We start from the raw sequence: 22,891 nt of genomic DNA on the forward strand, positions 1-22,891 counted from the left end.
GTAACTGAGGATATCTGGTTCAAAGCACCTTAGGATCCCCATCTGCAAATAAACTGGAATAAGATTTACAATCTTACAAACCCACGTTTGTGCACATGAAAAGAACTTTGTGTTTTCAAGATCTTGGGCTGTCCCAGTGAACTGAAATTACTTCCTAGGCAGGTGCAGGATGAGCACGTATTGCCCACCCTAATTTTACACAAAAGGATATCCGGACAAGGCCTGATTCTTCCATCTGCCTCACTTTTCAGAGTACACTGATTCTTTTGGCTAATGCAGTAATCAAACAAGGCTTGCTGCTTTCCTCAGCAGAAACAAATTAACTTAAGAGCCCACTTGGGAATTAACTGTGTTCTCTCTGCAAACCAGATTCAAAGCAGGTGTCTTGGTCTGACAGATGACATCAAGTCAAAATCTTGGAAAAGTGTGTCATAAAGCCACATTCTTATTTTAGCTGATTAAAGTAAATAAACATACAGCCCACACACCTGGTGTGCTATTAAAAATGATTAATTTATTCTGTAGTTAATAAAAAATTCATGCCAATTCTCATTTTGTTACAAAAAATACTGTGTGTGTGTGTGTGTGTGTGTGTCAGATGGTTCAGTTAAAGACACAACTATTTGGAATTATAAATAAGTCATTTCCTTGTACCCTATGGTAACCCTGAATTAGCCAGATCCCTGGTTTAGACCACTGTGGTCTACATATTTCCCAGGCTATTTCTTCTGCCATGTGACATAAAAAGGAAATGAATGCAGTTTTCCCATCAAGAGCAGCTGCTTCTCTGGAAGACTTTCTTCAGAGGCAAATCTCATCAGTCTAAAGACTTTAACTTCTTGGCTCAGAAACCTGCCCAGTTTGGAGATTGGCTGGCAGAGAACAGTTGGTTTTCTGCCCTCTATTTCAATTAGTTGGAGGAAAAGGGGATAAATCTTGAGGGATCTGAAAAAGAAATGGAACAAGTTAATGCCAAAATAAGCTGGGGATGGGTGGAGGGAATAACTGTGAACATCAGCCTACATACATGGCACTACATACGACTTTTATACTTTAATGTCTCAGATTAAAGAAGTTAAAAACTAGGCTGGGGAGATAGCTCAGTTGGTAGAGTGCTTGCCTTGCATGCACAAGGCCCTGGGTTCGATCCCCAGCACCGCCGCCCCCCCCCCAAAAAAAAAGTTAAAAACTGGGAGACTGAGGCAGGAAGATTGCAATTTCGAGACCTGCCTCATCAAATTATAGCAAGGCCTTAAGCAACTTAGTGAAACATGTCTCAAAAAAAAAAAAAAAGAAAGAAAGAAAGGCTTGGGGTAAGGCTCAGTGGTAAAGCAGCGTGCGATACAATCCCCAGTACTGCACCGGCAAAAAAAAAAAAAATGGGCAAAGGTGCAAACACAAGACCCTGGGTTCAAATCCCCAGCACCACAAAAAAAAAAAAAGGGAAAACGATTTAAATAAATATTTCTTCAAAGAAGACACATAGGTGACCAATAAGCACATGAAAAGATGTTCATCAAAACCAAGAAATACCAATTCCCACCCACAAGGATGGCTATTACAAAAAATACATAATAATAAGTGTTAGCAAGTGCGTGGAGAAATTGGAACCCTTATGTATTCCTGGTGGGAATGTAAAAAGTGGGACAGGCATTTTGGGAAATAGCCTGGAAGTTTCTCAGGAGAATAAAACAAAGACCCATCAATTCCATCCCCAGCTGTATACTTAAATGAAAACAGAATTCCACAGAAAAACTTGTACACAAATGTTCCCAATGGCATTATTCATAATAGCCAAAAAGTTTAGAGGGTCGTGGGTGTCGCTCAGTGGTGGAGCACTTGATTATTAGCACATGTAAAACTCTGGGTTTGATTCCCAGCACACACACAAAAATGTGGAAACAACCCAGATGTTCACTAACTGACGAAGTCATTAATTGTGTGTCTATATAATGGAATAGTATTCAACCATAAAAAGAAATTAAGGGATCTGGGATGTGGCTCAGTGGTAGAGCACTTGACTAACATGTAGGAGGCCCTGGATTCAATCCCCAGCACCTACCACCCAACCCCACACACACAAAGAAAGGAAGAAAGAGAGAAAAAAAGCAAGGAAGGAAGGGAGGGAAGGGAAGAGAAGAGAAGAGAAAAGAAAGGAAGAAAAAAGAAAAGCTGGGCATAGTAGTGCATTCCTAAAATTCCAGCTACTCAGGGAGGCAGAGGCAGGAGGACTGTAAGTTCAAGGCTACCGAGGGCAACTTAGCAAGACCTTGTCTCGAAAATAAAAAATTAAGGGCTGGGGATATATCTCAGTTGGCAGAGTGCTTGCCTTGCATGCACAAGGTCCTGGGTTCAATCCCCAGCACCACACACACAAAATAAATAAATAAAAATAAAAAATGAAACTAGGGATGTAGCTCAGTGGTAAGCTCTGGGTTCAATTCCCAGTACCACAATCAATCAGTGGACTATGGGTGTAGCTCAGTGGTAGAGCACAGCACAGCTAGACTCAACCTCCAGTACCAGGAAAAAAAAAAAAAAAAAAGGAATGAAGTACTGAAATATACTATAATATGGATGAACCTTCAATGCATTATGCTAAGTGGATAAACCAAATAGAAAGCCACACACTACATGAAATGTCCAGAGCAAGCAGATACAGAAAGATTAATTGTTCCCAGAGGCTGGGTGGTGGCAGCAGTGGTGGGTTCAAGGGTTCAAGGTTTCTTTTGCAGAAGATCAAAATGTTCTAATGTTCTAAAATTAGTAGTAATCAATGGACAACTTTGTAAGTATACTAAAAACCACTCTGTCTTTTTTCTCATATCAAGAGAAAAGATATTTCTGATGCATCAAACAAGCTTTTGGAGGTAAACGGGCAGCATGACTAACCTAGCCATCCTGTCAATCACCTTCAAACAAGCATCAAGAAACTTCAGGATAAATTTGTATTTCTTTGCACTATATAATGTCTTCATATATTAAATAATTAAAAGCATTTCAGATGTTTCATAGATAGTAATTCTCAATTTCATGGATTTTATGAAAAAATTTAAAAAAAATAAAAACCACTCAGTTGTACATTTTTAAAAGTAAACTTTATGGTATGTGAGTTATAGCTCAATAAAGTGGTTATTTTAAAAATGGGGACCTGGGGGTGAAGTTCAGTGGTAGAGTGCCTGGTGAGCATGTATTAGGCCCTGGGTTCAATCCGCAGCACCCAGAAAAAAAGCAGGGGGAATCAATGGCAGATTTTATAACCTTTAGTGTTTTAAATAGCTATGTGGCTAGAATTTGAAAATCATAATCTTTCTGATACTGTCCCTTAATGGGTCTTAAGAAACTAGTTTAAGAATGACCGTATGTTATGTATGGGAACCGGAATCTGCTACCTGAGAAGGCACTTACCTTCAGCAGCAGGATTTAAAGGAAGCCCTGTTTATGGATCTGGAACATCAGGCTGTAGTCAGTGTGGGTCTATTAAAGGCAGCAACTCGCCACAACGGGAATTCAGTTTCAGACATGCTAAGTCATCCGACCGGGTGGGCCCAATGTTCAATATGGCAATTGGTAGCTTCTTCTCCCGGGCAGTGAGGATAAACCTGTAACCAGAGTACACCTGCCCAGCAGAAGACACATGTAAGAGCTCTCTAGATCCAGGAAAAGACAACCTGAATAGGAGGGAGCCTCTGGGACTCTCCAGCCCACGAAAGGGTCAGTCACTACCCCAACCTGTCATACCTGTAAGGACGATCCCACCACCAACAGGGAGTCAGCTTCCTTCACACGACTGTGCACAAAATCAACCTTGTCAGGGTTCACTGTGTCCCCGAAGAACACGACGTCTGGTTTCAGAGGACCCCCACATCGAACACAGGATGGGACCTGAAAGCTCCGCACCTGCTCCTCAGAGAGAAAGACGTCACCGTCGGGAGCCAGGCCCTGGGCCTCGGCACTCCAAGTGGGGTTCAGGACTTTGATGCGCTCTTGCAGCACCCACCGGGAAGTCTGCTCACCACAGTTCAAGCAAAGGACCCTGAAACCAAAGGTGAGCCCACTGAACGCTCTCTCCTTGGGGGCACATATCTGTCCCTGGGTTCTTCCTCCCCAAGCAATCAGTCCCCCTGTCACTCTTTTTTCCTAACCCTACGATTTTCCCCATCTTAGGCATCCATTTTCATGATCTCCTGTGCATTCATGATCTTTCATAAATCTATCTCAACTGCTAGCCTTCTAGAGCAAGTAACATACATCCGTTTCCTCCCTACAACCCCCTGTGTAGGCTTCTGCTAGCTTACTTTTATCTACTGGAGACTGAACTCAGGGGCACTTGACCACTGAGCCCCAGCCCCAACCCTATTGTGTATTTTATTTAGAGACAGGGTCTCATTGAGTTGCTTAGTACCTTGCTGTTGCTGAGGCTGGCTTTGAACTTGTGATCCTCCTGCCTCAGCCTCCCAAGCCACTGAGATATGCGTGCAACATTGCAGCCAGCTCACTTATATCCTTACAACAGCAAATGCTGTATCAAATGATTTCCTGAGCACCTGAACAGGTGCTTTTTCCCTTTATTCTCCACTCTGTTCACCTACTTTAATTGTCATCATCACCCTCCTCTCTTTACGACTTTTCTGGGCTCGGGTTATAGTTCAGTGGAAGAGTACATGCTTAGCATGTGCAAGGACCTGGATTCCCTCCCTAACGCTGCGCAAAAACCCCATTCAACCAACCAAAAACAGCCCCTTCTGGTTCTCTTCTCACATCACCTGGACATGAAGCATGTCGTATCCTGTGGTCACTTCCCTAATGCCCACCACCTACAATAGTGCCTGCATCCAATTTAGTGATTGGGAACTCATTAAACAGCTGTTGAAGGAAAAAATATTGTTTCAGTTACTGGGAGGGGGAGGTAGGAGGTTCACTTGAGCCCAGGGGTTTGAGGTCAGCCTGGGCAACCAGCTCCTGCCTCTGAAAATATAAAAAAAGCAAAGAAGGAAAGGTGGTTCCGTTGGTTCCACCTCTGGAGACTCCTCAGTCCTCTACCCTGTTTTCTTTCTATGTTCTCCTCACTGACTGGAGCTCTCTCCTCATTTCAGTGTCTCTGTATGATGGTTCCCTCCTCTGAGACTCTACTCCCAGCTTCTCCAAACCCTAGCCCATCTCCATGTCTTCTTGACTATCCTATTGAGATCAACCCCATTCGCAACTTCTCTGTCACCTTCATGCCTCCAGTTATTTGGACCAAAGCCTTTGGGGGGAAAAAAGTTTGTCCCTTATTTATTTATTTATTTATTTTGGGTGCTGGGGATCGAACCCAGGGCCTTGTGCTTACAAGGCAAGCAACTGAGCTATCTCCCCAGCCCCTGTCCCTTATTTTTTTTTTCTTATAATCTATTCAGCCATCGGATTATATTGATATTTCTTTCCCTGTCATAAAATGACAAATCTTAAATCTGTTTTAGAATATTTAAGAAAAGATAGGGGAAAGGAATGAAGTAGACATGAAAACATCTTGATAAAAATCTTCAAAGGCCCGCCTTAGCAAATTAGTGAGGCCCTAAGCCACTTAGTGAGACCCTCACCTCAAAATAAAAAATAAACAGGGGCTAAGGAGGAGACTCAGTGTGAAGCACCCCTGGGTTCAATCCCCAGTAACCCCCCTCAAAAAATCTTTGCATCTGGGGGATGGTATATGGATACTTAGTCTCTTTTGTGAATTTTGAAATTTTCATCATGAGAAAGAGGTTTTTGTTTATTTTTATATCAACATATACACATCATTAATTCTCTAATTCCCCCAATACCACCATAACCTGGGTCCTGCATGCTGACCTCCCGGACCCCCTCTAGTCCTATCTAGCATTTCTCCAATGCTATTTTTATCATGTTGCTCTCTTGCTCAGAAACCGCTAATGGTCCCCTTTATGTCACAATAGACCCAAACTACACTATCTGATTTTCAATTGCAACCGATTTGGGTCTAACCTTCTCAGAATCTGATTTCACACTAGTTACCATCCCAAACCCTCCACAGAGGTCAGGCCTGTCTCCCCTGGGCTCTCTGAATTCCCTTCATTTAGACAGCCCTCTTTTCCCAGAATCCTTTGCCTAAGTCAAACTTGAGTCAGTCTCAAGTCCCACCTTACCTATACAAGCTTTCTTTCTTTTTTTTTTCTTTTTTTTTTTTTTTTTGTGGTACTAGGGATTGAATCCAACACTCTACCAACTGAGCTATATCCCCAGCCCTATGCCAATCTTTACTACATCTCTTTCTTTGAATGTGCACATCATATATACCAAGGACCACACAAATTAACAAATGCGTGCTGAGTTGTTTGCTGCTAAACATGTTATTTTTGTGTCTCCCCCACCAAATATTACAGAATTACTGCATATAAAGTAGACCACCTCTTGTCCACACTACCAAGCGGCATGCCAATATACATATCACAGGCACCCAGGAAATAATTCATAAATTGGCAGACTGATTTCAGTCCTCAGAGGAGACTCTCAGGGACTCCAATTATCTACAAGTTATTGCCAAGGCTGGAGGCATGAGACCCTTCCCATGTATTCATTCCATCTATAATATTTCGAGTTCTGACTATATTCCAGGCTATCTTGTGTTCTGTTTGGCTATGCACTGGAGACCCAGCAATTTGTAGCATAAACTTTTGGCGTTATGCTCATACACATCCCCAGGACACCCTGAAAGCCACCTGCACACAGTATTCTTATAAGCAGTTTCCTGCATCTCTCTTGCTTAGAATGGTCTATGACCATGGTAGCCTTCTTGAGAGAAGCAGAGTCAAAGTGGTAGGGAATTAATTCCCCAAGAATGACTGTAGACTAGTGAGGCATGGGAAATGGGGGCTAGACATCCCAGTTTCCTTGACTTTCAATTAGATAATTCTGAAGCATGTTCTAGATAGAGGGTCCCTGGCAGGACTGAGCCCATCTGTTCAAAGTAGTAACCCACTCATAAACATACTTATTTTCTCCCTTATTTGCTGGGGAATCAACCCAGGGCCTTGTGATGCTAGGTAAGTGCTCTAGCACTGAGCTACACCCCCAGCCTTGAACATACCCTGTCTTTATCCCCTTTTTTGTGTCCCTACTCCCTCACTGAGTTTACCAGGATCAACTCTAAACTAAACAACTTGCTTCCCAAATTCTTTTCTCAGGATCTAACTAATACAAGCTTGACTAGGATAAAAAAAAGGTTCTGGCTCTCACAGAACAACACACATTGTCACGTTCAAACAGTTTAGACCTTCCTGCACCTGTGCATGCATCCATGGAGCTCTGTCAAGCGCTGACTCCCCGCCTTGGTGTGCAAAGCATCCACATTTTGAGTCACCAACCAATGCAGTTTTCCACATTTCTCCCAGTTGCTCAAAGCCCAGTGTGCAGGGTTCGGCTGGTGGGACGAGAACTGAGGCCAGCCCACAAAGTTTCTTGCCCAGTACCGCTGGCGGATTGGAGCACTGCATACAAAATCGCTATGCTGGATGGGCCTCCGGTCAGTGCGAGCATAAAGCCCCACCTTTTCTGACCTGTAGTCTGGGATTCCTGATTCGGTGGAGATTCCTGCCCCGGTCATCACTAGGAGTTTCTTGGAAAGGGTGATGAAGCGCTGTAACTCTCTGACCTTCTCAGGGTCCAAAGGAGGACTTGGTGGCACAAATAACTCGACAGATCTGCTTGAGCCCTGCCGGCTGAAGTTTCTGATCCAACTGCCTTTTGTTGACCTGAAAGTCAACCCACTGCTGATCCTCATTCTAGAGAAAAAGAAACCTTATGTGAGAAGCTGAGTTTTGCAAACAAAGGTAACCACCAACTGATGAATGGAGGAACAAGATGCGGTCTATCCATTCAGTGGAGAGTCTGAAGTACAGAATGAATGAAGTGGGGTTGGGGTTGTGGCTCAGTGGTAGAGCACTTGCCTAGCATGTGTGAGGCCCTGGGTTTGATCCTTGGCAACGCATAAAAATATATTAATTATATAAAGGTATTTTGTCCATCTACAACTAAAAAAAAAAATATTAAAAAAAAAAAATGAATGAAGTTAGGCAGTTGGCCCAAGTCTGCAATCCCAGCTACTGAAAAGTCTAAGACAGGAGGATCACAAGTTCAAAATGGCCTGGGCAACTTATTGAGATCCTGTTTTGAAATAAAAAATTAAAAGGATGGGATGTAAGTCAGTGGTAGAGTACCCCTGAATTCAATACCCAGTACTGGAAAAAAAAAAATTCTCATAAAAACTATAACATTGAAAACATGCTAAGTGTAAGAAGTCAGCTATGAAAAGACAAATATTATATGGTTTTACTTAGATGAAATATCCAGAATAGGCAAAGCTATAGAAATAGAAAGTTGATTTATAGTTGCCAATGGCAGAAGGAAGGGAGAATGCTAAAGCATATGCAAAAAATTCATCATTCATTTTTTTTTCTGGTACTAGGAACTGAACACAAGGGCACTTTACCACTGAGCTACATTCCCAGTTCCATTTTTATTGTTATTTTTTATTTTGAGACAGAGTCTCACTAAGTTGCTGAGGCTGGCCTCAAATTTGTGATCCTTCGGCCTCAGCCTCCTTAGTCACTGGGATTACAGGTGTGTGCCACTGTGTCCAGCTAAATTCATTCATTTATATAGCTGAAAAATAAGAGGCAAGATATAGGTGTTGAGCATCAACAGCTGCTAAGATTACAAAAAGACAGGCTGATGGTGTAGCTCAGTGGTAGAACATTTGCAGAGCACATGTGAGATCCTAGGTTTAATCCTCAGCACTGCAAAAAGGAAGTAATTAATTAATTTTTAAAAATTACAAAGATATGGCGAGAACTATAAGATGAGATTCTTGATGGAAGACTCCCTAAGATGTTGTCTTGGCAAAAAAAAAAAAAAAAATCAAACTTGATTCTAATTATAATTTATAGGAAATACACAGGACAAAATATTGTGTAAGACGACACCATTTTTCACCTGGCAAAGTCCAAACCATTGGAAACTGAAACTCTACAGGACTAACAAATCAGTTTCTTCAACGAATAAATTACATAAGATAGATGTGAAGGGGAATTAAAATGAAGAGATTTAAAAACGTATCAACAATTGCAATATATATGACTTATCTGGATCCTAATTCAAATCAATTTTAAAAATATAACATTCTAAGCAGGTGTGGTAATGCACACCTGTAATCCTAGTAGCTTGGGAGGCTGAGGCAGGAAGATCGCAGGGTTTGAGGTCAACCTCAGCAACTTAGTGAGGCTGTAGGCAACATAGAAGACCCTGTCTCAAAATATAAAAAGGGCTAGGGATATGGCTTAGTGGCTAAGCACCAATGGATTCAATCCCTGGTACCCAAAAAAAAGACATTCTATGACATTTTTCTTTTTTCTTTTTTTTTTTTTTTTTTTTTGCGGTGCTGGGGATCGAACCCAGGGCCTTGTGCATTTAAGGCAAGCACTCTACCGACTGAGCTATCTCCCCAGCCCTCTATGACATTTTTCAATATGACAATTGAAAAACTAAACATTAACAGGATATTGATGATACTAAGATATTATTATTTTATTTATTTGTTTTTTGAGTATGGCACTGCAGCTTAAACCCAGGGTCTTGAGCATGCTAAGCGTTCACTCTACCACTGAGCCATAGCCCCTGCCAAGGGGCTATTTTATTCATAAGCGATGAAACATCTGAAAAGGAAATGAGGAAAACAACTCCATTCACAATAGCCTCAAAAAAATAAAATACTTGAGAATCAATCAAACCAAAGAGGTGAAAGATCTCTACAATGACAAGTACAGAACATTAAAGAAAGAAATTGAAGAAGACCTTAGAAGATGGAAAGATCTCCCATGTTTTGGATAGGCAGAATTAATATTATCAAAATGGCCATACTTCCAAAGGCGCTATACATATTTAACGCAATTCCAATTAAAATCCCAATGACATTTCTCATAGAAACAGAAAAAGCAATCATGAAATTCGTCTGGAGGAACAAAAGACCCAGACTAGCCAAAGCAATCCTGGGCAGGAAGAGTGATGCAGGAGGTATCACTATACCAGATCTTAAACTCTACTATAGAGCAATAGTAACAAAAGCGGCATGATACTGGCACCAAAATAGACAGGTAGATCAATGGCACAGGACAGAAGACACGGAAACATACCCACATAAATACAGTTATCTCATACTAGACAAAGGTGCCAAAAACTTACAATGGAGAAAGGATAGCCTCTTCAACAAATGGTGCTGGCAAAACTGGAAATCCACACGCAGAAATATGAAATTGAACCCCTATCTCTCACCCTGTACAAAACTCAACTAAAATGGATCAAGGATCTCGGAATTAGTCCTGAGACCCTTCACCAAATATAAGAAAAAGGCCCGAATCTCCATCACGTAGGCTTAGGACCAGACTTCCTTAACAAGACCCCATAGCACAAGAAATAAAAACAAGAATCAATAAATGGGATAGATTCAAACTAAAAAGCATTTTCTCAAGAAAGGAAACAATATACAATGTGAAAAGAGAGCCTACAGAGTGGGAGAAAATCTTTTCCACACACACTTCAGACAGAGTATTCATCTCCAAAGTTTATAAAGAACTTAAAAAACTTTACACCCAAAATACAAAGAACCCAATCAGTTAGTGAGCTAAGGAACTGGGCAGACACTTCACAGAAGAAGACATACAGGAGGTCAACAAATATATGAAAAAGTGCTCAGCATCCCTAGTAATTAGAGAAATGCAAATTAAAACCACCCTAAGATTTCATCTAACTCCAATTAGAATGGCTACTATAAAGAACACAAGCAATAATAAAGTGTCGGTGAGGATGTGGTGAAAAGGCACACTCACACATCGCTGGTGGAGTTGCAAATTGGTGCAGCCACTCTGGGAAGCAGTATGGAGATTCCTCAGAAAGCTTGGAATGGACCCACCATTTGACCCAGCTATCCTACTACTCGGTTTATACCCAAAGGACTTAAAGTCAGTATACTATAATGATGCAGCCACGTCAATGTTCATAGCAGCTCAATTCACAATAGCTAGATTGTGGAACCAACCTAGATGCCCTTCAATTGAGGAATGGATAAAGAAACTGTGGTATATATGCACAGTGGAATATTACTCAACCATAAAGAAGAATAAAATTATGGCATTTGCTGGTAAATGGATGAAGTTGGAAAATATCATGCTAGGTGAAACAGGCCAAGCTCAAAAAAACAAATGCTGAATGTTTTCTTTGATAAGTGCATGACAGTATACAATGGGGGGGGATGATGCGGGGAAGAGAAGAATAAAGGAACTTTGGATGGTATAGAGGAAAAAGGGGTGGGAGGGGATGGGGATGGAAAAACAGTAGAATGAAACAGACAGTATTACCCTATATATATATGTATGATTATATGAATGGTGTGAATCTACATTGTGTACAACCATAGAAATGAAAAGTTGTACCCCATTTGTGTACAATGAATCAAAATGCAGTCTGTAAAAATTTAAAAAATTAAAAAATCAACTAAATGTGCAAAGTGAGTTAGGCCAAACAACTTGATAATACAGTGCCCTCATGTTGCCCTAGATCTAGACAAAACTGAAAGCTGGGGCTCATGATTATCAACAGGATAGAGAGAAACAAGGGCTAAAGCCTGAAAAAAACACAAACAAAACCCAAATTATAGGCTGGAGATAAGTGAGGCAAAGAAAGAAGAAAACATGTGTACCCAAGTTAGAAAGAACCAGGGTCTCTGTTAAGAACCACAAATAAGTGGGGATGAACTTAGTGGCAGAACCCTTACCTAGCATGCTCAGGGCCTGGGTTCCATCCCCAGCACTGCAAAATAATAATAATAATGATAAGGATAATAAACAAGTCACAAACAGCCAATGCAGTGGTGTGTGCTTATAATTCCAGATACTTGGGGCAGGAGAATCACAAGTTCAAGGCCAGCTTGGACAATTTAGCAAGACCCTGGCTCAAAATAAAATTTTTAAGTAGGGCTGGGCATGCCAGGCACAGTGGCGCATGCCTTTTAATTCCAGCAACTCAGAGGACAAAGCAGGAAGTTAAAAGCCAACCTGAGCACCTTAGTTTGTTAGACCCTGTCTTGAAATGAAAAAGGGCTTGGATGGAGGTCAGTGGTAAGAGCAAGCCTGGGTTCAGTACTCAGTACAGGGGTTGCAGGGTGGCTGAGAGGAGGGAATGGGGCTGGGGATGTAGCTCAGGGGTATGGCATTTGCCGAAAATGCACAAGGCCCTAGGTTCAATACCCAGTATCCTACACAAAAAAGAAATCTACAAATAAAGATTGGGTGGCATCTTTATTTTCCCCCATACAGTTCACCCTGAATTGTATTCGAGAACAGATTACTGATGACATTCCCCCCCACACACAACCTTCTAACTCATGGCTTTGTACATACTACATAAGTGCACCCCCAGCTCCTACTGATGAGATATCAAGCCCTCTTGGGAAGCTGCCAACCCAAAGTATCTACTAATCAGCAAATCTGTACACTGAAGTATTATGCAGAGGTTAATGAGCGCCAACGACAGCTTGATATTGAGAAATAGCCAAGGAGTAAGAATTCATCAGAAACGCATACAAGGTTGTTTTATGGAAAAGAAGGATATTTAAGTATTAGAAAAATGTATTGGAGAGAAGCACAGGTTTTTCTGTAACCTAAGAAAGACATCTATCCAGACTGTACTCTTCCTGGTGGCAGATTCCATGCTTATCAGCTCATAATCAATCAACTCCTAATGGATCAATGACTTCAATGGACTCAAAATAAATAAATACATCTGTCACAGAAAAAAGTTCCCTCTTCCTCTTCTCCCATATTACAGTGTTTCTGCTTTTGTTTTTGTTCTTTTGATGCTAAAGATGAACCCAGGGCCTTGACTGCACTAGACCACTGAGCTACCCCCGAGTCCCCATGATGTAATACTCTATATTATAAAGTATGGGTCTTTGTTTGTTTGTTTGTTCATTTTTGGTACCAGGAATTTAACCCAGGGACGCTTTACCACAGAGCCCAGCCCTTTTTATTTTTTATTTTTTTTGCGGTGCTGGGGATCGAACCCAGGGCCTTGTGCTTGAAAGGCAAGCACTCTACCAACTGAGCTATCTCCCCAGCCCCCCTTTTTATTTTTTGAGACAGGGTTTCACTGAGTTGCTGAAGCTGGCCTTGAACCTGATATCCTCCTGCCTTACCCTCCCTGGTTGCTGGGATTACAGGTGTGTGTCACTGTGCCTGATAATGTGTTTTCTTTTAAATTCAAATCAATATTCTGAGTTGGGTACAGTGGTGCAGGCCTGTAATCCCAGCAGGTAGGGAGGCTGAGGCAGGAGGATTGCTAGTTCAAAGTCAGCCTCAGCAATTTAGTGAGGCCCTAAACAACTCAGCAAGACACTGTCTCTAAATGAAATACAAAAAAAGGCTGGGGATGTGGCTCAGTGGTTAAGCACCCCTGGGTTCAATCCCCAGTATCAAAAAAAAAAAAATCAAAATTCTGTAAAATTGTGAAGGGTGTGAGCCAGTTAAGAATCTGAGAACTCAGGGATGCACTGAACACTAGGGCTCCAGGTTTACAGAGAAACACTGGCTTTGCCAGGGGTATGCCAATAAACTGGCTTCCACACCCAAGAAGGAAAAGAAAATAATCCCATCATGGTCAATTTCAGGCTACACGTGATTTAACAACTCTTCAGCAAATTTCCAAATATTTAATAACTGGCCCTCAGCAGTATAAACTAATTCCAGAACCTGTCCTGGGTCCTTCAAGTTCAATCTGAAATTAAGTCCACCTTCTTTATTATCTTTTTAAAATTTTTTTATCAAGACTCTCTCATACCTGCTCCCAAATAAAGTCTTATCTAGGCACAAGGCTATTTCATAATAGTTTTTTTTTTTTTTCCTTTTTTGTAGTACCAGGGATCAAACTCAGGGTTTCACACATGCCAGGTGAGCATGCTACCAGGGAAATAAGATTTGACAAGGCTGGAGCTGGGGCTACAACTCAGTGGTAGAGTGCCCCTGGGTTTAATCCCCAGTATCACAGTAAATAAATAAATGGAGGGGAAAAAAAACTGGTAAAGCAGACTCTAACATAACATAAGGTCTATTCTGTAATAGAAGAAATGAATTCCTTATATATTTCAAAAGGCTAACTACCCCAATATTCTTTTTTTGTGGGAAGTGTTTGGGATTGAATCTAGGGTCCTTGTATGCAAGTGCTTTACCATTGAGATATGCCCCCAGTCACCTATCACCAATATATTCTTTAAATCTCAGTAGCCTATTATTATCCTACTTATGACTGCATTTAAAGATGTTACTACAAGAGAGTTAAATTTATATTTTTGATCAATATTGCGTGTTCCACAAACCTACTTCCTGTTTCATAAATCAGAATTCTCTTTATTTCTCCCTAAGCCAAGAGAAGCACATTTGAATTCTAGTAATCAGATTTTAAAATGTATTTATTTTCATTTTTTTCCGGTGCTGGGGGAATGAACCCAGAGTCTCTCTTGCATGCTCGGCAAGCACTGTACCTCTGAGTTACCCCCTCAGTCCAAAATGTCAGGTTTTGATGAAATTGTTGCTCAGATCTTTCAGGCTTTTTATTTTATTCATGTAATTAATCACAAACCCCTTGAGAGACAGAGAGAAGACCCCTGCGTGTTAGCTTTTCTAGCTGTGAAAGCAAGGCTTTGTATATATATTATTAGACAAGACGCAAATTCTCTAGTGACACGCATCCCATATGCAATCATTATTTCATGCCTGGCTTTGCAGAACCGAGTTCAGACCCCGCTTTCTCCTTGACATTCCACCGCAACCCGCGAAAGGAGCAAGTACACAGCTCTTTCCTGCGACCTAAGGGCCAGAGATACACCGCATGAAAACACGTCCCACGGGAACAGGGCTCTCTCCCGGGTCCCACCAGGGGCAAAGAGGAAAAGTGAAAGAAATGCACAACTTCTAGAAACCTGCAGCCCGCTCAAAACACACTTACTTTCACAGCTTAGGAGACACCTCACACCCGATAGCGGGGCGGTTCGGCTATCAGTGCATTTCGGGAATTGTAGTTCATGGAAGGAAATGATGCAAGAAAAACTACAAGTCCCACAATCCTCTGGGACCCACACTTGCGAGACCCATATCGTCCTCGAGCGCCCCCTGTCCGTCTTTTCTGGTCAGAGGTTTGGAATCTTGGCTTACGGTGTGCGCTCTCAGCTGTGCCAATGATAGAAGCTGTTGTCTTTCAGAGGTTAGGTACCAGCTTTAGAGCTTAGGTACCAATGTCCTGGGTGCAAAAGAGCCCATCCAAACAGCGATAAATTAGGTATTCATCCTTTCTTAATAGGCGTTTTTAGTAATGAGTCTACACTTGACTCATCTTTGTCTTCATTGTTCATGTTCCTTTGCATTCAAAACAATGGAATCAAGTTTGCTGCTATAGGAAATACTTTGTGGTGGGTTACGATGAAATAGATTCACAAGTATCTGAAAATTTGGTGTTTTTATAGTTAATATGATTAAAATCAAACACATACGTGGACTAATTTGCTCACCTATTTGACATCTCCAATGTTATTTCTTATGTTTTAATTGAATTAATCACACAATGCCTGTGTCTCCATCTCAGAGATTCTAATTTAATTGTTCTGAGTAGATGCATGGGTATTAAGTTTGTTTACTAGTGAGTTCCTGGCTGTTCCTAACATGTGGTGTGAGAACTGTCACACCTAAATAAGACATCACTTAGTATACATATTTTAGAACATAATCTAGCAGAGACTTTGAAGATCACCTAAGAATCCTCTTCCCCTGCTTAAGGAAGAACTGAAAGGCTGGGGTCGTAGCTCAACGGTAGAGGGCTTGCCTAGTGTGAGGCACTGGGTTCCACCTTCAGCATCACATAAAAAATAAGTAAATAAAATAAAGGTATTGTGTGCGTCCATCTACAACTAAAAAAAAAAAAAAAAATTTTTTTTTAAAGAGAAGAACTGAAGCCCAGAGGAGCAATAAGGAAGCCGGAGGCAGTGTCTGCTAATTCTCTCATCCTATGTATAGAGATAAATATTGGTCAAGCGACTTCATTAAGTAATTTGGGATAGGTCATTATCTATAGGATCTACTAGACCAGAAGAATCAATCACCTGAGAGCCCTAAGTGCCTTAGTTAACCTAATCACTTTGACTGAAAGAACAAAAATACAAGCAAAAAATTACAGGGCTGTAGCTCAGTGGTAGCGCACGCTCATGGCATGAGGAAGGTCCTGGCTTTGATCCCTAGCATGTGCAGTCCAACACATTTTCTGCATACAAGGGTATTTGATAAAAACCTATAAAAATGTCAAAATAGTGACACTCTCTTTCCCTTTATTTATTTATTGATTGTAGTAGGTAGGAGTTCTAACAATTAGTTAAATCCCCAGGTCTTTTTTTTTTTTTTTTTTTTTTTTTTTTTGGTACCAGGAATTGAACTCTGGGGCACTTAACCACTGAGCTACACCCCCAGCCCTTTTTTGTATTTTATTTAGAGACAGGGCCTCACTGAGTTGCTTAGTGCCTCACTAAGTTGCTGAGGCTGGTTTTGAACTCGAGATCCTCCGGCTCATTTTCCCAAGCATCTGGGATTACAGGCATGCGCCACTGCAACTGGCCCCAGGCCTTTTTTTTTTTTTTTTTTTCGGTACTGGGGATCGAACTCAGGGCCTTGTGCTTGCAAGGCAAGTACTCTACCAGCTGAGCTATCTCCCCAGTCCCCCAGGCCTTTTTAAAAAACAAAAAAATTTTTTGTAGTTGTAGATGGACAGAATGCCCTTATTTTATTTGTTTATTTTTATGTGGTGCTAAGGATAGAACCCAGTGCCTCACATGTGCGAGGCAAGTGCTCTGCCATTGAGCTACAGCCTCAGTCCCCTAGACCTTTTTTTAAAAAATATTTTTTTTTAGTTGTCAATGAACATTTATTTATTTACTTATTTATTTATATGCAGTGCTGAGAATCAAACCCAGTGCCTCAGGCATGCTAGGCAAGTGCTCTACCATTAAGCAACAACTCCAGCCCATCCCTAGCCCTTTTTATTTTTTATTTTGAGATAGGGTCTTGCTAAGTTGCCAGATGAGCCTGAAATTTGCGATCCTCCTGCTTCAGCTTCCCAAGTCACTGGGATTATAGGCATGGGCCACTGTGCCCAGCTCCCCCTTGATTTTTTAAAAAAAAATTTTTTAATTGTTGATGGACCTTTATTTTATTCATTTATTTATATGCAGGGCTGATAATCAAACCCAGTGCCTCACACATGCTAGGCAAGTGCTCTACCACTGAGCCACAAACCCTTGATATTTTTTTTTTTAACTATACTGGGGATTGAACCCAGGGCCTTAACACACAATGCTAGGCTTCATCATTGAGCTATATCCCCAGCCCGTTTATAAAAATTTTATTTTGAGGCAAAGTTTTGCTAAATGGCCTCAAACTTGTAATCTTCCTGCCTTAGCCTCCTTAGCTGAGATTACAGGTGTGCACCACTGCACCTGAGTTGAACTTTTGGTCTATGAAAATGTTTTACAGCTGGGCAAGGTGGCACATGCTTGTAATCCCAGCAACTCAAGAAGCTGAGGTAGGAGGATCACAAGTTTGAGGCCAGCCTAGGCAATTTAGTGAGGCCCTAAGCAACTTAGTGAGACCCTGTCTCAAAATTAAAAAATAAAAAAGGCTGGGGATGTAGCTCATTAGTAAAGCACGCCTGGGTTCAATATCTAGTACCAGGCCAGGTACAATGGCCCATGCCTGTAATCCCAGCAGTTTGGGAGACTGAGATGGGAGGATTGTGAGTTCAAAGATAGTTTCAGCAATTTAGCGAGGCCCTAAGCAACTCAGTAACACCCTGTTTCTAAATAAAATATAAAAAGGGTTTGGGATGTGGCTCAGTGGTAAGTACCCCTGAGTTCAATACCTGGTACAAAAAAAAAAAAAAAATCCAGTACCAAACAAAATAAAACACTGGAGAAATGTCACTGTTTCGGAGACAATTTTTCAAATTTTAATGAAATAGCAAAAGTCAAAAAGAAAGTATTCTGGAGAATATAGTTTGGGGAGGGAACAAATTTAGACATAGGCTTTAAACAGCTTTCTACTCGCTGAAGAAAAATAGACAGCGAGGGTGAAAATTACTTCAAATTTCACATACAGTGGCATTTCTGTGGAAATACAGCCTTTCAGCCTCTCTTCTCTGAAATAAAGTGTTCACAGAAGGGCTGGGGTTGTAGCTTAAAAGTGAAAATAACCAAGCATCCATCAAAGAATGAATGGATTGGGGTTGCCGGGGTTGTGGCTCAGTGGTAGAGCACTTGTCTGGCATGTGTGAGGCACTGGGTTTGATTCTCAGCACCACATATAAATAAATAAATAAAGGTCCATCAACAACTAAATATATATATATATATATATATATATATATATATATTAAAAAAAGAATGGGGGCTGTGGATATAGCTTAGTTGGTAAAGTGTCCTGGGTTCAATCCTCAGCACAGCAAAAAAAAAAAAAAAAAAAGAATGGATTTAAAAAAAAACTCCATCCAACGGAATATTGTTCAAATTTAAAAAGGAATTAAATTTTGATATGTACTACATATGGGTGAATCACAAAAATATTATACTCAATGAAATATGTATGATTTCATATAATACTTTTATGTAAGGAACCTAGAGTGGTCAAATTCAGCTGGGCTTTGTTGGCACATACCTGTAATCCCAGGAGTCTGAGGCAGGAGGATGGTAAGTTCAAAGCCAATGTGAGCAATTTACAGAGACCCTGTTTAAAAAAAAAAAAAAAAAAAGTAAAAAAAAAAAAAAGATTGTATTGAAAAAAAAAAAGTTCATACTAACAAGCGGCATAGCCTTTGCAGAGGTGAAAGGAGAGGGGAGTTAAGAGTTTAACTGGCGACAGAGTTTTAGTTTAGAAAGATAAAAAGGTTCTAGAGATAATGATTATGATTGCACAATGATGTAAATGTATTAAATTCTACCAAATTTACTCTTAAAGTTAGTAAAGATGGTAAATATGTATATTTTACACAAATTTCATTTATTTATTCTGGTACTGGGGATTGAACCCAGGGATGCTCTACCACTGAGCTACATACAGCCTCAGCCCTTTTGTTTTTTATTTTGAAACAGGGCCTTGCTTAATTGCCCAGGATGGCCTTGAATTTATGATCCTCCTGCTTCAGTCTCCTACATCACCGGGATTACAGGTATGAGCCATTACACAAATTTTATTGCATATAACACAATAAAAACCAACAAAAGCTCTTGGAGAAGGTAGTTACGCAGTGAAACTGGAGCCAAAACACCCTGACTCAAGCGGTTTCCCTCAATTTCCCTTTGCAGTCTGTGAATTAGGTCTATTAGCATCTTCCCTCCCATAGTGCTTTGCTTCAAACTCCACCAAAACCTAGTTAAACTAAATCACAACCGAAATCCCTATGTACTTTTTAGAGTCCCTCATACGATTCCTCTTGATTGCAGAATTTTCAATCAAACAATAATTTAAATTTTTTCCATTAGACTCAAACTCGCCTTTCTTTAATAGGAACCTCACTTACTGGGGACAAAGGCCAGTGGGCGTTGCTCTTTAGCTTTGCGCAGTGGCAGTATCGTAGCCAATGAGGTTTATCCGAGGCGCGATTATTGCTAATTGAAAACTTTTCCCAATACCCCGCCGTGACGACTTGCAATATAGTCGGCATTGGCAATTTTTGACAGTCTCTACGGAGACTGAATATTCTTTGTCTAAATATGAGAACAATCTTTGTGAAGGTATTAGCGGAAGTGCCTATGCATTTTATAAATAATTGTGCGCGTGTAGTCGCTGTTGCGTGGCCACTTGTACTACTGTATTAACTTAGTTTTCTAGTAGCTTATCCCGTTAAGTTTCCTGGTTCAAGTTTTAGTTTAAGGCAGTTGGGTTTTAATTGTTTTTCAAACAGCTGTTTCTCGGAAAAGCCCAACTCCTTTGCGCCCTTTCTCCACACCCGCCTCACCCCTCCACGATCCTGCCGCTCGTCCTCGCTTTCCGGCTGGTGTTTCTGAAAGTCCCAACCCTGTCGTTTCTATGACGTCACTTTAATTTGCATTAAAGTCCCCAGCATCCCCAGCGACTTCTCTATTTCTAAAATATGAATGTATATTGGACGTGAGATGACCCAACGACAATAACTTTATACGAGAACGGTGCTTAAAAATAACTGATCGGATAGAAACACGTTATATCCACAAGTGTGCTGGTAGTTGTTCACCCTCACTGTAAAGGTAGTTATCATTCATGGGAGCGCAGAACGGAAAATCATGTCTGCCAGCTTTGCGCAGTGGCAGTATCGTAGCCAATGAGGTTTATCCGAGGCGCGATTATTGCTAATTGAAAACTTTTCCCAATACCCCGCCATGACGACTTGAAATATAGTCGGCATTGGCAATTTTTGACAGTCTCTACGGAGACTGAATATTCTTGGTTTAAAGATAAGCGTTTGTTTTTTCCGGAAGAGCTTGTAGTAATCTAAGATTTTAGGCGTTGTCACTCACGGAGTTTATCTTGTGTGTCTTTCTAGCTAAAGGACATTGATGAGCCCAGTAGGGTTTCTATTTTCCGAGGTCTTTCTTTGTTTTCACAACTCTAACCTCATTCAGTAACTGTTCCATTAGTGAGGTTTCTGTCCGCCCGAGTCTTTTGGAGTCAAAACCACCTTGTTCCAATACCCTTCTGGCACCTAGCTAAAGGATGTGGTCACTTAGCAAACAGGTGGGTGACCACAGCATTCACAGGTTCAAAACGCATAGGGAAAGACAGCCCTATCAATAAATTGGACTCGGTCTCTGTTTCAAGAAGCTTGCAATCGGTAAATAAACTAAACAAGTGAACAAATAAGATGGGTAATTAAAAATTATTTCAGCGCTATGAAGATAAACGGGGAGATATGATGAAGACCATCCAAGTTCCAAGTTTCACATAGTATTGAGCATCGAGCACTTAATGTGTGTGCCTGACTCAGTGCAGAGTACTTAATTTGCTTTACTTCATTTCATTCTCACAGAAACCATTCCTTCCCCACCCCCAACAACTTTATTGAGCCTTATGGCTTCTGCCTGTAATTCCAGCGATTTGGAAGATTGAAGCGAGAGAATCACCAAATTCTAGGCCAGCCTCAGAAATTTAGGGAGACCTTATCTCAAAGTAGAGTCGCTTGGCGCTGTGGCGCTCCCCTGTAATCCCAGCGGCTCAGGAGGATCGCAAATTCAACGCTAGCCTCAGCAGTTTAACAAGGTCCTAAGCAATTTAGTGAGATCCTGTCTCAAAATAATGAAATAAAGCTGGGCGCGGTGTCGCACGCCTGTAATCCCAGCTGCTCGGGAGGCTGAGACAGGAGGATCGCGAGTTCAAAGCCAGCTTCAGCAACAGCAGGCTTTACGTAACTCAGTGAGACCCTGTCTCTAAATAAAATATAAAATAGGACTGGGGATGTGGCTAGAGGTTGAGTGCCCCTGAGTTCAATCCCTGGTACCCACCCCACAAAAAAGTCTCCTGGTGTTCCTTTGTATTCCCTCCCTCCCATGTGTCTCCACTACCTTCTCTCCCCATTCCTTCAATCTCTCCTCATTTTCCCCAGTTCCAATCAATCATTCTTGTTCTTTCTAACATTATAGATCAATTTGCATTTTCTAGTTTTATATAAATGGAAGTATAATGCATGAGAATTTTTTTTCTGCAATCTTTTTACATCTAGATCAGTTCTTCTGCCTTTTTTTCTTTCCTTTATGACGTTGATTTTTTTTTTTTTTCTTTTCTTTTTGCAGTGCTAGGGATCAAACCCAGAGCCATGTGCATGTTAGGCAAGTGCTTTTTCCGCTGAGCTATATCCTCAGCCCGTGACATTGATTTTTTGAAGAGTCCATGGCAATCTTGTAGAAAGTTCCACATTCTGGCTTCATTTGATTGTGTCCCCATGGTACTATTTAGCATGTTCCTTTGTACCCTGGATTTCCTGGAAATGGAAAAATGAAAGTTACACCTGGTAGCTTGATCAGGTTCAGGTTAAATTTTGGTAAGAAAGACTGGGTGTATAGTTCAGGTGGGGAGCATTTGCCTAGCATGTGCTAGGCCCTGCTGCTGTCCTGTGCCCCCAAGAAAAAGCAGCAAGAGAACTCCAGAAGTGACATTGTTAACTCTTACATAATGATGCTCTGAGCACCTGCTTAAGCCAGTAACTCTTCTCTCTCCCCCTCAACTAGAAAGCTGCATGTTTCCCTGTGTAATTATGAAATAAACAACCAATTTTACATAGGAACCATTTGATGCTAAAAGTCTTTTACCTTCCAAAACCGCTCCTCTAACCCGGGAAGATATATGACTGAATGAAATAAATTAATGTCACTTCTCTGGAACCCAGGTTCCCTAGTACCAGACCAGTGTTCAAGGCCTGGCAGCCCAAAGACATCAAGAGTCCCCTGGACAAGTTGATGTGTCAGAATGAGCCCAAGGGATGGAAGAGGGATTCGGTGATAAAGGGGCATCCTGGAAACCCCAAACTGATTTCAGGAACTGCCAACAGGTGCTACCCTAGGACAGAAATTTCAAGCCCTATAAATATCTTCCATGATGTGGTCTAGAAATGCCCTCCGGTTGTTTTTCAGCCTCTGTTGTTTGCTGAGATGGTGGATCTAGGTGTCAAATCAAGTCAAGCATCAGAGTTCTCTCCTGATTTCCCTCTGTGAACATTTAGACCAGTAGGGCTGGGATATGCTTCAGTGGTTGAGTACTTACCTAGCACATGCCAGGCCCTAGGTCCC

General features: G+C 41.2%; 1 protein-coding gene and 3 non-coding genes across 7 annotated transcripts in view; 2 read left to right on the plus strand and 2 right to left on the minus strand.

Moving 5' to 3' along the window:
- The window catches only part of Sirt4 (sirtuin 4), a 38,869-nt gene extending 20,020 nt beyond the window's left edge, over positions 1-18,849 (minus strand). The window contains exons 1-6 of one of the 4 annotated variants that reach the window (XM_047559872.1): positions 15,049-15,067; positions 11,825-11,859; positions 7,284-7,781; positions 3,742-4,036; positions 3,409-3,619; positions 571-945 (exon numbers count right to left, since the gene is read on the minus strand). In XM_047559872.1, the coding sequence (XP_047415828.1) occupies positions 3,467-3,619; positions 3,742-4,036; positions 7,284-7,780 (945 nt within the window). In that variant the 5' untranslated portion in view covers position 7,781; positions 11,825-11,859; positions 15,049-15,067 and the 3' untranslated portion in view covers positions 571-945; positions 3,409-3,466. Of the gene's footprint in view, positions 1-570; positions 946-3,408; positions 3,620-3,741; positions 4,037-7,283; positions 7,782-11,824; positions 11,860-15,048; positions 15,096-18,791 lie in introns of those variants that run through there. The other 3 variants (XM_047559871.1, XM_047559873.1, XM_047559870.1) reach the window with 3 other exon arrangements.
- On the minus strand, positions 13,091-13,164 carry Trnae-uuc (transfer RNA glutamic acid (anticodon UUC)). The gene has a single exon. It is a non-coding gene; the product is annotated as a tRNA-Glu (tRNA).
- An 835-nt stretch (positions 18,850-19,684) lies between the features above and the next one.
- LOC124992054 (U4 spliceosomal RNA) lies at positions 19,685-19,825 on the plus strand. Its single transcript, XR_007110053.1, has one exon. It is a non-coding gene; the product is annotated as a U4 spliceosomal RNA (small nuclear RNA).
- A 579-nt stretch (positions 19,826-20,404) lies between these two features.
- Positions 20,405-20,545, plus strand: LOC124992053 (U4 spliceosomal RNA). Its single transcript, XR_007110052.1, has one exon. It is a non-coding gene; the product is annotated as a U4 spliceosomal RNA (small nuclear RNA).
- The last annotated feature ends 2,346 nt before the right edge of the window (positions 20,546-22,891 follow it).

Source organism: Sciurus carolinensis, chromosome 8 (genome assembly GCF_902686445.1).
Source record: "Sciurus carolinensis chromosome 8, mSciCar1.2, whole genome shotgun sequence".
In the NCBI taxonomy this organism is placed as follows: domain Eukaryota; kingdom Metazoa; phylum Chordata; class Mammalia; order Rodentia; family Sciuridae; genus Sciurus; species Sciurus carolinensis.